This window comes from Panthera tigris, chromosome C1 (assembly GCF_018350195.1).
Source record: "Panthera tigris isolate Pti1 chromosome C1, P.tigris_Pti1_mat1.1, whole genome shotgun sequence".
NCBI lineage: Eukaryota > Metazoa > Chordata > Mammalia > Carnivora > Felidae > Panthera > Panthera tigris.
The window spans coordinates 28,754,869-28,768,633 of NC_056667.1; the positions used below are offsets into that span (position 1 = coordinate 28,754,869).

General features: G+C 45.5%; 1 protein-coding gene across 1 annotated transcript; it reads right to left on the reverse strand.

The window, feature by feature from the left end:
• Window positions 1-2,628: 2,628 nt before the first annotated feature.
• Window positions 2,629-12,454, reverse strand: SNIP1 (Smad nuclear interacting protein 1). Its single transcript, XM_042996617.1, has 4 exons — window positions 12,164-12,454; window positions 10,801-10,903; window positions 3,884-4,482; window positions 2,629-2,964 (listed from the first exon to the last, which is right to left on the reverse strand). Exons 1-4 carry the CDS (start codon window positions 12,391-12,393, stop codon window positions 2,700-2,702), a joined length of 1,197 nt encoding a protein of 398 aa, XP_042852551.1. The 5' UTR covers window positions 12,394-12,454; the 3' UTR covers window positions 2,629-2,699.
• Between the last annotated feature and the right edge of the window lie 1,311 nt (window positions 12,455-13,765).

Sequence of the window (13,765 nt, forward strand, 5' to 3'; positions counted from 1 at the left end):
TACTAATAGGGAACTAGGGGCCTAGGGAGAGGCTTGATGGGGAAAATCTGCAGATTCTGTCCTATACCACAGCAGAACTGTAGATCATCAGAGAGGATTTAGGGGAGGGGCTCAGAAACAAAGGGCTGTTTTGCAGATGGCTTGATTTTGACAGCGATGATTTGCAGCCCAGGTGGAGAATAAAGAAGTTGCAAGAGGAAAGCTTTAGGATTATGTCAACTTCAAATGAGAAGTCCGCTGGTGATATCTGGTTTTAGAGATGGGCCGGGTCTCTCGAGAGAGACAGAAAGAGAGAGGGGCAGTGGGAGAGAGAGAGATTGAGAGAGAGAGAAAATCCCAGGCAGGCTCCACGCTGAGTGTGGAGCCTGACGTGGGGCTCAAGCCCATGACCCTGGGATCATGATCAGAGCCAAAATCAAGAGTCAGACAACCAACTAAGCCACCCAGGCTTAAAGGAATTAAAATTCAAAAGGATGCCCAGATATTTGGCATCAAGAATCTCTGAATGCAGGAAGTTATTCCTCTGCTAAAGCAAGTTTACTTCACAATTGGGACCCCTTCTTGAAGAACATAGGCAAAGTGGTCATCTATCATGTTGCCCAGCACGATGGTGTTTCCAGCGAAGCCCAAGGCTACCTAGAAGCAGTAGTAGGAGCACAAACTGAACAGGAGGCCCTGGAGGCCAGGTTATTGCCTAATCCCAGCAAGAGAAAGCCATCAGTTTGGATCCATCAAAACAAAACTTACCTTTGAGACGGGCACAGGTGCAATTAGGAGTCTATGGCAGATAGGAAAGTTGGGAAGGTAGCAGTTACCGTGGCCAGGGGCCAGGGTGGAGCACATGGCGGAGGGAATGCTAACTGCTCTTTCGTTGTTAGAGCTTCCCTACATCTAACTGACCTCCTTTCGTATTCACTCTTTAAAGGGAACATCTCCTTTCTTTTGCATAAATGTTAGTCAGCTGTCCCTCCTCCACACTAGTCAGCACTTAGCCCCAAGTCCACATGGGTAGGTGGGACCTCAACGGAAAAACAATGGTGAAGAAGACAATCTAACAACATCATACTTTTCAAAGAGGAAGGCAGACGGCAGCACCAAGTTGCATTGCCGCTCCTTTCTCCCGCCAGGTGACCACCTGAGGGCAACAGAGCAGGGACAGGGGTCAACTGGGGCAAGACCTGCTATGTATAACCTGCCCCAACGAACTGTTCTGGAAAGGAAAACCCCTTCACTGCTAATTCAGAAAACACTGCTGCTTCAACAGGACTAGCACTCACTCGCTGACATGTGAGGGTCTGGCTTGCAGAGCTGCTGCTGGTCCCAAGTTCACTCTTCCTGGTGTCACCCCTGCCCCTCCCAAGTCAGCCCCTGCAACTAGCTATTTTTACCTCGCAAATACTAAGATTCCCGTAGCTGCAAATGGCCCTATAAACACAAGGCCCTCTATGCTAGGAAAGGATAACCTTTTGAAATGGGGCTGTATTTACAAATTTTATTATTGTTATTTTTTTATCCCAAAAATACATATAAATGAAAACCTGCTCTTCAAATGCAGGGAGGCCTTTGCCTATAATGTAGTATTACATTTACGTCACAAAACATTCCCATATGAAAATCAATATGCAGCTCTTTCACACGCAATGTTATATATACACACATACGCACAAACACACGATATATGCAAGTAGTTAGGACTCTGCTACTTACACATATTCCTCTGGTGGAAAATTAGGAAACAGGGCAATTCCCTTGCTTTCTGGCCTTGGGAAGATAAATACAACCTCTCTGAACAGTTTTTGAAAAGATGAAATGTGTAAACTACACAACCTCCTTTAGACATATACATATGTTGTTAGAATAAAGCAAGGACCCTGCTACGAAACTGACACTGTTTTGCAAAGAAGGAAGGAGATAACATTTGAATGAAAATGCAAAGTTGAACAGATGATCAAAATTGTTCTGTACATGCTCTATGGAGAAATCAGAACTCTTCACAAGAAACAGATCTATGCTCCAGTTCAGCTTCTTGTGACATTACATCAGCACCCACTGGCAGAAGCCAGGACCTTCCTATACAGTCCATGCTGAAGCAGGTTCCATAAAGCATCTGTTCAAGTCCAATAATCAATAATGAGGTCATGTGGTACATTCCCACCCCTCCCCCCCAAAATGAAGTGCAAAAATCAACTTCTGTGACTCAAGAGCTCAACCAGGTCAAAGCTTTGGTATATACTGGAGGCTGTTTTGGTGACAACCAAAGCTTAGTAAGATTCTCTGTTCAGGGGGTTGCCCCCAAAACAAAAACAAACCCAGTCCACGAAGCTTAACAGCTATATAAATAAAGTAACTGTACAAAGAGAACAAGCCACAGTTCCCCTTTATCCAAGGGTTTATAGTCTCCTAGGCAGCAGTTCTGGAAGCACCAACTAAAGCCACAATGCTTCTACTGAAACACGATGTGTTGGTGAGACTGTTCTGAAAACAAATGCCCATAGGCGAGTGGCTGATGCGCCACAGGAAAAAGTTCAACCGAACATAGGTCAGTTTTCTTATACTAGAACATAGGCTGGTCAGCAACAGAGGAAAGACTTAAGGCAATAAGAGGCATTACAGAGAGCACCCTTGTACTCTCTGAGTCAATCCCAAAACCTTCAAAGAAAGAAGAGGTCTCTCCAGAGTTTGGGTTGGTTCTTAGTTTGCTAGCTGTCAGATACTTCCTCCTCCTCCTCGTCATCCTCATCTTCTTTCCTGTCTACTTCGGAGGTGTCAGAGGACTCGTGAAGCAGGACATACTCTCTGCTGCTGAACCCAAATTTAAGTACGTCCTTTTCCTTTAGTTCATAGTATCTCTGTGGCTCAATGCGCTTGTTATTCAAGAATGTTCCATTGCCTGAGCCAAGGTCAATGATGTAGGGCCTCACCCTTCGGCCAACTGTACCATCAGCACGGGTATATTCCACAAGCCTAGCAGAGATAAAAGAGAGAAACCTGTGAGCAAAATCCCGTCTCGAGGCCCTCCCGTATTTTCCTAACACAGGATGTCAATTACCTGGCTTGAACATAGTTCGAGTCAACTCCAGGAAATCAAGGGAATGGTATGGCCCTGGATTTTGAAATTACGAGCAAGTTAATAAATATACTTAGTAGAAAAGGTGGGAACTGGTTGCTGAGGGAGTGGACCAGGAAATTCATAGCAGATCAAAAGTTTAACATCAGAATCCAAGACCTCTTGTTGTGATTAATAAAAAACACTTTTAGGGGCGCCTGGGTGGCTCAGTCAGTTGGGCACCCGACTTTGGCTCCGGTCATGATCTCATGGTCCATGGGTTCGAGCCCTGTGTCAGGCTCTGTGCCAATAGCTCAGAGCCTGGAGCCTGCTTCGGTTTCTGTGTCTCCCTCTCTGCCCCTCCCCTGCTCGTTTTCTCTCTCTCTCTCAAAAATAAATAAATGTTAAAAAATTTAAAAAGGAAAAGAAAAAGAAGAAACACTTTTGTGCTGTTTATAATCAACACGATGCTTCTTTCACCCATGTTTCAACCTGTCTTATCTCCTGTCCCAACGGGAATAAAGCAGTGCATTTTGACTCCAGCGTCAAGGGCGCTAACTCCGAAGCTGACCTTCAGTCTTCACACCTGTCAAATGGGGATATTGATGTGTGACCTGTCCTCCTCACAGGATTGTCACGAGCACCAAACGGTAACAGACGCACTCCACAAACTGCCAAATACAGACGCGGCTAACACAGATGCCACACACATAATCTAAGACAAAGATTAGATCCGAGGAGTGTGGCATTCTGCCGCAAGCATGTGTACACAAATGTTAGTAATCCTGACACTGTCGGCGTCTACCCACACTCCTGGTTCTTCCTACAAACACTCACCGATACTGAAAGACCGCGTGCTGCTTTGAGCAGGAGGGATGATCGATTGGGATGTCCGCTATGCGGCGGTGCCGGCCCAGGAGGTAGGCGCTCTGCCGATGGATGTACATGACGGGAAGCACCTCATCATTTTTAAAGGGGTAGAGGCGCCACCGTTTTTTGGGGATCCGTGCTTCTGGGGGCTCACTGTATTTAATGACGACACCCCGGAAAGTGTTGGTATCCTCAAGAAGTGCCCCAGAAAGTTCAAAGCTTGGCTTTTCTTTAGCGGGCGCCTCTTTGTCCTTACTGTTGCCACCAGGTCGGGGAGCCAACTCCTGAGGCTCATTACCGCCGGCACTAACTTCGTTCTTCTGGCGATTCTCCCGTCGTCGGGCATTGTAAAACTCCCGCTCTGCGTCCTGAGCCTGGAGGTTCTGAATGTCTCGGTCCCGTCCCTGAGCCTGCCCACTCCCAGGCCTCTCATTAGAGCTTCTCCTCTGGTGGGAATGGCCCCTGTGTCTGTCACGGTCACTGTTCCTAGCTCGCCTGTGTTCCTGGCCTGATGGTTCCCTGTGCTGCCGATCTTCCCGTCCTCTCCGGGGATGATCCTCGCGTTCCTGAAATTCAAAAAGATCCAGTAAATTAAAGGCAGCCCGCAACCTGTGAACAAGCTGCATTCAAAAAGTCATTTGTGATTTGGACTTTGGCACTCAGAGCAAAATGTCCCACAGAAATAAGGTGGGCAGCGGTGGTTATGTTCCCTTGCAAGGCTACACAGACTATTTCCATGCTGTCACCAACTACAGCTCTAACACTGCAAGCCCAAGTTCAGAGCCCTAGAAATAAATGGAGCTATTGGCAAACTTGTAAGGAAGCACATACAGAAAATACAGCTAACAGAGACAGTTAAGTAGTCACGTACAAGATAAACATGTGAAGAAAGAAAGATAGTTTCCTCTTGTGTCAAAAATGAAAAAAAAAGTAATTATAATTTTAAAAGATCTCATTTCAACAATAATAAAAAATATTCAATACTCAGGAATACACTTAAGAAATATGCAAGGCATGTAAAAAGAAACCTATAAAAATTTACTGATAGATGGTTTTTAAAAACCTGAAAAAATGAAGAAACATACCACGGTTTCTTGAAAAAGACTCAGTATTGAAAATCAGCCTGATATAAAATGTTTGCAACATATAACATCTATTAATATAGCATTAAAAAAAATAAATCAGTAACACAAATAATTCAACAGAAAAAAATAGGCAAAAGATATTAACATGTCTTTTCATAACAATTAAGTATCTAATGAACACATGAATATAATAAGCTTATCCTTACTAATAACCAAAGCATCAGAGTTCAAGACAGAGCCCCGCACACTATAAGCAAGGCTACCCCACCCGGAAAGGGTAAAAAGGTACACCTGAGCACTGAGTTCTCACCGCCTCCCGGGCTCCCAAGGCCTTCTCCTGGCCGCCCACTCTCAAGAGTGGGCCTGCTTACTCCGAGCAGGACTCTGGTTTTTGAGACTTTTTAGCCTCCAAGACAAGCATCAAGAGGGGGTTTCCAATGCCTATCCCTCCTACCTTAAGATATTCACAAGTTTGCCGCCACCACTTACCTTGAGTACATTTGCCAGGACTAATCTCATTATGTCCTTTATCCCTGATTAAATGAGTCACAACAAGCCACAGACTCTGGGTCATCACCCCCACCTCCTGTGAATTCTAATTCCCATAAGGCTGTATACACGCACTATTCCAATGACTAATTCTCAGTCTTCATTTCAAATACGTGTAGACCAAGCAAAATTAGCAAAAACTAAAGAAAAAAATATGACAAATTACATAACCAGATAATACAAAATAACTAAAATTTCAATTATTGATAAGCAGTATGGTATATATAATATGGTTCCATTTTTTAATTAAAAATTCTGCGGGGTGCCTGGGTGGCTCAGTCAGTTCATGATCCAACTTCGTCCGACTTCGGGTCAGGTCATGAACTTGCAGTCCATGGGTTTGAGCCCCGCACTGGGCTCTATGCTGAGAGCTCAGAGCTTGGAGCCTGCTTCGGGTTCTGTGTCTCCCTCTCTCTCTGCCCCTCTCCCACTCAAACACACACACACACACACACACACACACTCTCTCTCTCTCTCTCTCTCTCTCTCAAAAATAAACATTAAAACAAAAAACTGTATGGGAGCACCTGGGTGACTCAGTCAGCTGAGTGTCTGACTTCAGCTTAAGTCATGATCTCGTGGTTCATGAGTTCAAGCCCCCATGTCGGGTTCTCTGCTGTCTGTACAGAGCCCACTTCGGATCCTCTAAGCCCCTCCCTCTGCCCCTCCCCCAAACAACTGCAAGTTAAGACACATACTAAAACATAAAGAAAAAAAGTAATGGAGTCTTGAAGAATAAATATCAAACTATTAAAATGGTTGCTTCTGGGGCACCTGGGTAGCTCAGTCAGTTAAGCAGCCAACTTTGGCTCAGGTCATGATCTCACAGTTCGGGAGTTTGAGCCCCATGTTGGGCTCTGTGCTAACAGCTCACAGCCTTGCATCTGCTTCCAATTCTGTGTCTCCCCCCCACTCTCTGCCCTTCCCCAGCTCACGCTCTGTCCCTCTCTCTCAAAACTAAATAAACATTTAAAAAGTTAAAAAAGGAAAATAAAATAAGTAAGAAATAAAATGGTTGCCTTTGGGGACTCAGGTGATTTTTCTGTTGGGGGCTGCAATTGGGGATAACAGGAGAAGTAACCACACATTACATATGCCATACTCTCACCTTTCATTTTACATACTTGGGTGTTCTTACAATGAGCACGCAATCGATAAATTTATTTATTAAATGGTCGTTCAGTGGTGGAGAAAAGAATACCTGCAAGCACAAGTCATGCCTAAGTCACAGGCTGTGTGCCTTCCTCCTTAGGATTAACCCATGTGAAAGTCACTGAGTTTCAACTGTCAAGCCCTTTTGCTTGAAAGTCACTTCCAAGTTTCCAGCTGATTAATACACAGAAATTAGCTTTTAAAGAGATAATTTAAGGTCAGGAGGGAAGTTAGCACAGATAAGCAAATAAAGATACTTCAAAAACAATAAGCACAGAAAAGTTCCATTCTAAATGTTTTTATGTATTTTTGAGAGGGAGAGAGAGAGAGAATGAGCAGGGGAGGGGCAGAGAGAGATGGAGACACAGAATCAGAAGCAGGCTCCAGCTCTGAGCTGTCAGCACAGAGCCCAACACGGGCTCAAACTCATGAGCTCTGAGATCGTGACAGGAGCCAAAGTCGGACGCTTAACTGGCTGAGCCACCCAGGTGCCCCGGCAAAGTTCCATTCTAAAAGTCTCAGGATTTGGGGAACCTGGGTGGCTCAGTCAGTTGAGTGTCCTACTTCGGCTCAGGTCATGATCTCACGGTTCATGGGTTCAAGCCCCACGTCAGGATCTGTGCTGACAGCTCAGAGCCTGGAGCCTGCTTCGGATTCTGTCTCCCTCTCTCTCTCCACCCCTTCCCCCCTCACGTTCTGTCTTTCTCTCAAAAATAAATAAAAAACATTAAAACAATAAAAAATAAATAAAAGTCTCAGGATTTATTGTAAAATGTTCATTTAGAAACCACAGGTAAAGGGCTGCCAGTTGTGCACTGAAAAAAACAAAGACCTGAAGAAGTACAAGTGGTTTGACAGGCCTAGTGTGGGTGGTGTGGTTCTCGTGGCTGTATCCTGAGACAGCTAGGGCAGGGCCTGATCAATTTATATGCAGACCATCAAGGCTGCCTGGCCTTGTATCTTTAAGGTAGCAGAAAGCTGACCCACAGCCTGTCAAATTAACACGAAAATACATTTTATTAATGCCTATTGCATGCTGTTAACAGAATTTCTTTAAAAAGACTGAATGCTTGTCTCTCAAGATTGAGGGCAAAGCAAGGGTGTCTGCTCTCACTACTCTTATTCGACATAGTGCTGGAAGTCCTAGCTAATGCAATAAGGCAAGACAAGGAAATAAAACACATACAGACTGTAAAGGAACAAATAAAACTGCCTCTATATGAAGATATGATGGTCTATATAAAAAAAAAACCCCAAGAATCTACAAAAAAGTCCTCCTGGAATAAAGAAGTTGAGTTCAATGAGGTCACAGGATATAACAAAAACACAAAAATCAATTATACATATATGTTTTTCAAGTTTATTTATTTTGAGAAAGAGAGAGAACACTAGAGCACAACGTGAGCAGGGGGCGGGGCAGAGAGAGAGAATCCCAAACAGGCACCCCAAAAACTCATTATATTTCTATACATTAGCAACGAACAGAACATGTGGACTGCAGTTTAAAGTATCACTCACCATCACTCCACCAAAGAAAAAACTTTGTGTAATCTAACAAAATTTACGTAGAACTTGAATGCTGAAAATTATAAACACGGAAGAAATAAATCAAAGATCTAAATAGGGGCACCTGGGTGGCTCAGTCCATTGAGCACATGACTCTTGGTTTCGGCCTAGGTCACGATCTCAGTTTGTGAGATTGAGCCCTGAGTCCGGCTCCGTGCTGAGCGTGGGGCCTGCTTGGGATTCTCTCCCCTACCCCCACTCGTGCATGTGCACGTGCATACGTGCGCTCTCTCTCAAAATAAATACATACATACATACTTTAAAAGAATTAAAAAAAAAAAAAAAAGATCCAAACAAATGACACATACAGTGTTCATGGAAGAGTCAATCTAGTAAAAAGCCAATTTTTCCCAAAATACAGCTTCATGTGATTTCTATCCAAATCCTAGCAAGATTTTTTTTTAGACACAGACAAGATTGTTCTAAAATTTATACGGAAAGACAAAGAAACTAGTAAAGCTAAGCCATTTTTAAGAAGAAGAAACAAAGAGGAATCCATCTACCCAATTTCAAAACTTACTATATAGTGACAATAATCAAGACTGTGTGGTATTGGCAGAATGAGAGAGATCAGTGGAACAGAACACAGAATCAGAAATAAACCCATGCACATACCCCCAACTGATTAAGGAACAAAAGATATTCAAGGACGGCAAGACAAAAAATGAACCTCAACCCAAGCCTTGCACCTTATATCAAAACAAACTCAAATCATGAACTTAAATGTAAAACTTGTAGGGAAAAAAACACGTCTTCGGGATCCAGAGCGAGGCATAAAGTTCTTAGACATGACGCCAAAAGCACGATCCATAAAACATAAAAAGTAAAAGCTGACAAGCTGAACTTCATGACAATTTAACATTTTTGCTCTGAGAAAAACCCTGCTGTGTGAAGAAAAAGACAAGATACAAGACTGAAGGGAAGTATTTGCCAATCACATACCCAAAAAGGCCTAGTATCTAGAATATACAAAGAAGTCTATAACTCACCAGTAAGGAAGCAAATATACCAACTAGAAAACAGGCAAAAGCCACGAAGGGACGTTTCACCAGACAGGATATACAGATGACAAATGAACACATGAAACGACGTTCAGCATCGTTAGCCATCAAGGAAATGCAAATTAAAATCGCAATGAGATATCGTTATACGGCTGCTGGAATGGCTGAAACAAAAACACCTCAACACCACGTGCTGAGAATGCAGCAGGGAGGATGCAGAGAAAGTGGGTCACGCACAGTACCGGTGGGAACGTGAAGCAGCACGGCCACGGTCATGGACTGAATCGTGTACCCCCAAGATGCATCATGTCGAGTCCCAACCCCATCCTCCGAATGTAACCATTTTTGTGGAATTTCTTGTATTCTTTCTTTCTTTCTTTCTTTCTTTCTTTCTTTCTTTCTTTCTTTCTTTCTTTTCTTTCTTTCTTTCTCTCTCTCTCTCTTTTTTTTTTGAGATAAGGTCTTTAAAGACATGGTTAAGTTAAAATGCCAGCAAAGCCCTAATCCAATATGACTGCTATGCTTACACGAAGAGAGACACCAGGGATGAGCCCACGACGGAAAGCCCACGTGAGGACACAGCCAAGAAGGCAGCCATTTGCAAGCCAAGGAAAGAGGCCTCCGGAGAAAGCAAACCTGCTGACACCTTGAACTTGGGACTTTTAGCCTCCAGAGCTATGAGAAAATTCACTTCTGTTGCTTCAAGCATCCAGTCTGCGGTGTTTTGTTATGGGAGCCCTAGCAAACTAATGCAGCCAGACACTCCGGAACACGGTCTGGCAACGACCTTACAATCTAACGACTGCACTCGTGGGCATTGATCCCAGAGAAATGAAGACATGTCCACACAAAAACCCGTACACAAATGTGCCATCACAACCTTCTATGTAACAGCCCCAAACTGCAAACAACCCCGATGTTCTTTAGTGGGCAAATGGTTAAACCCACACCACTGAGCGTCACTCAGCAATAAAGAGGAACGAACTACCGACAGATACAACAACCTGAACGGAAGAACCGTGCTGAGTGAAAAGAGCCAAGCCCTAAAGGTGATGCGTATGACTCCATTTACATAACGCTCTTGAAGTGACAACACTATAGAACTGGAGAACAGATGAGAAGTTGCCGGGACTTGAGGGCTAAGGGTGGGAGGGATGTGGGCGGGACTATAAAAGGACAACAGGATGGGTCGTTGTGGTGACGGAAATGTTTCGCGTCTTGACTACAGCGACGTCAGCATTCTCCTTGTGATACTGTCCCCGAATTCTGTAAGACGGTGCCGGTGCCGGCGGGAGTAACAAGGTAAAGAGAGTACCTCTGCGTTTCCTTTTTTACAACTGAATGTGAATCAACAAGGATCTTAAAACAAAAAAGTTTAGCTTAATAAACAAGCAGAAAACAAGCACAAAAAGCCAGTTTCTAGAAAAGCCCATCACAGGTACAGGTAAAACACATACAAAGCACTCTTTAGTTATGATGGGAAGAGGCTCTAGATTTGCACCTAGTAGGCAAAACATCTCAACGCACTTACCTGCTTCACTTTGACTGTCGAGTGGTGAGGGCTTCGGCTTCTCTTACTTCGTGGAGACTTGCTTCTTCTCCCTGAGGACTTGTTTTTCTTTTTGGCTGGGGACCTTTTCAGAGCATGGCACACACAGGGTTTTATCTCAATTTCCCTTCCCCCATATAAATTCACTTCAAGTATCAAGCTTACCTACTAACACAAACAGCACATCTGTGAACGCCTCTGCTTTTCACACTAAAGGAGGCAGGGGCTCCACTCTCCAAGCCTTGACGTCTTCCTGGCGTTCCAGACCCACATACACAGCTGCCTGCTGAACGTCCTCACAGAGCACAATCCTTGCGTCCCAACCCCTCGACACCCTTTCCTCCCTCGGTCTCTGCCATCTCAGTAACTGGCACCACCATGCACCCTGCTCAAGCCAAAAACCCAGAAGACACCCTTGACTCTCTTTTCTGTCACCACCAGCGGCTCCCTACCCACCCCACCCCCACCCCCAACAATCACCTCCACCCGTCACCAAGTCCGCTGGCTCTATCTCCTCCCTCTCCCACCTCACTCCCACCACGCTCTCCTTGATCACCAGACGGTTTGTGCTCTTTTTTCTATTTCTAGAACAATCACGTTCATTCTGCTTCAGGTTCGTGGCACGTAGGGTCTCCTCAGCCTGGATCCTTACAAGGCTAGATTATTCTTATTTGGGTCTCAACTCAAATGGCACCTTTTCAGAGAGGCCTTCTCTCACTTGCCTTCAAGCTCTATCCCATTCCTGTTTTAACCTCTTCCTAACACTGGTTACTAACTGACACTATTTTCTGTTACTTTGTCTCAAGTTGAGAGCACATCAATTTCGCGAGGGGAGACACCGCCCATCTCCTTCACCTTTGAGGCCCCAGTACCCAGGACAGTCTTTAACAGGCAGTAAAAACTATGTTGAAAGAATAAATCAACGGTCTATCAAGAGACCATTTTTCTTCTAAACCTCTACCAGGTAGGTCGCTTAGGCTCTCGACGGGAAACATCTGGAGGCAGATCAGTGGAAAGCCAACGACAGCACTCCATTTGTATACAGATGGGGCAAATCTTTTATTTCAACTTGATCAATGCTATCTGCTGGGCCGTACTCGGGCACGTGCTGGGCACAGGGATGAAGGACGGGGCGGGGATCCTGCCCATTAGGCATCAGGCGCTTAACGCAAGTGACACGTACCGGAGTAAACATTCTTTAGCACAAGCACGACCGGGTCACTTCCACCACCTTAGGACTAAATCCAAGCTGCTGCGCTCAGCATTCAAGGTGTGTTTCTCACGCTAGCCCTGTCCTTTCTCAATGAGCCCGACCCAAGTCCGTCCCGGGCGCCTTCCCACTTACCGGCTACCTCCTCGGGCTCGGTTCCCTCGGTGACCAGGGCGGCCCGGCTCGCCGGCCGGCGGGGACGCGCTACCGCCAGAGGAATCTGGGCGGCGGTGGGCGGGAGGCACGGCTTCCGGGCTGAGGCGCTCCTGCTTCACCTTCACCACCACCGCCGCCGCCGCCACCATGTCCCCGTCGCGGTGCCTCCGTCGGCTCCCTCGCTCCCGCTCGCTCTTTACCTCCTTCATGCTGAGATATCAGCCGAGCAAAGGAAAACGAGAGCCGTTGCGCTCCTCTCACTAAAGGAAATGACGGGTGACCCCTGGACTTCCGCTTCCGGGTCCGTGTTCTCCCAGAAACCCTCGCGGCGGAGAGCTAAGCACGTGATCGCGACTCTTCGGCGGAGGGCGGGGCTGTACGGGCCCGGTCCCGTTGGCGGGAGTTTTAAGGTGTCAAAAGCAAACTTCTGGAGAAAAACTACTCTCGAAGCTGTTTGTGGCGGCATTATTAGTAATTACTAAACACAGAGGCAATCTGAATGCCCACCAGGAGGAAACTGTTTAGCCAGCCGATCGGTGGTCTGTCGCCATTCTCAATGCTATTTACACACTGTGACAGAGGAATCCCTGACTTGTTCAACGAATGAAACGGGATAAAAAATAGTGCGCAAACTGTGATTACGTTTATCTTTGGAAACACGAACTTAAAAAGAGACGGAAATTCAGTCGCAGCTGGCAGCCAGTGGGCAAATCATTAGTATTTACCCCTCTGTTCTTGGACTTTCTGTTATGTTGTCATTTCTCCATTTCGTTAAAAACAAATACTTAAAAAAAATTTTTTTTCAAGTAATCTCTACACCCAATGGTGCGGCTCGAACTCAACCCCGCGATCAAAAGTCACACGCTCCACCCCACTCACTGAGCCATCCAGGGGTCCCCGCAAAAGAAATACTTTTTTATTTATTTTTTTATTTTTATTTTTTAGTTTTTTTAATATGAAATTTATTGTCAAATTGGTTTCCATACAACACCCAGAGCTCATCCCAAAAGATGCCCTCCTCAATACTCATCACCCACCCCCATCAACCCTCAGTTTGTTCTGTTTTTAAGAGTCTCTTAAACTTGGCCCCACTAGGGGCGCCTGGGTGGCTCAGGTCATGATCTCACGGTTTGTGAGTTCGAGCCCTGCGTGGGGCTCTGTGCTGACAGCTCAGAGCCTGGAGCCTGCTTCTGATTCTGTGTCTCCCTCTCTCTCTGCCCCTTCCCCACTCATGCTCTCTCTCTGTCTCAGAAATAAATATTTAAAAATAAATAAATAAATAAATAAAACTTGGGCCCACTAGGTGGCTTCCTCTGGAAATCTCCTGAACCCTTCACTCAGGAGTCACATGACTCCCATTTTGCAGGTGACAAAATTGGGGGGCTGAGAGGGTGACCTGCCACCTCATTCAACTTGCGAGCAAGATGAAGCGCAGGAACTTGAACTCCTGTTTTGCCTGCTTCCAAGAGTATCAAGGCGACTCGCTGAACAGGAGGCCTGACAAACTAAGCACAAGGAGAATTCTTCCGGAAGGCTGCTCGGAAACTCGCGCGCTGCTGGCCCCGCCCCACTCCGAGGCCC

What these genes read in the sequence shown, in the direction of transcription:
- SNIP1 (XM_042996617.1), bottom strand. Translation starts at nt 12,393, where the DNA reads ATGAAGGAGGTAAAGAGCGAGCGGGAGCGAGGGAGCCGACGGAGGCAC. An exon ending in CGAGCCCGAGGAGGTAGCCG is followed by an intron (nt 10,904 to 12,163) that starts GTAAGTGGGAAG and finishes TGCTCTGAAAAG; the next exon opens with GTCCCCAGCCAAAAAGAAAA. An exon ending in CGACAGTCAAAGTGAAGCAG is followed by an intron (nt 4,483 to 10,800) that starts GTAAGTGCGTTG and finishes TTTGAATTTCAG; the next exon opens with GAACGCGAGGATCATCCCCG.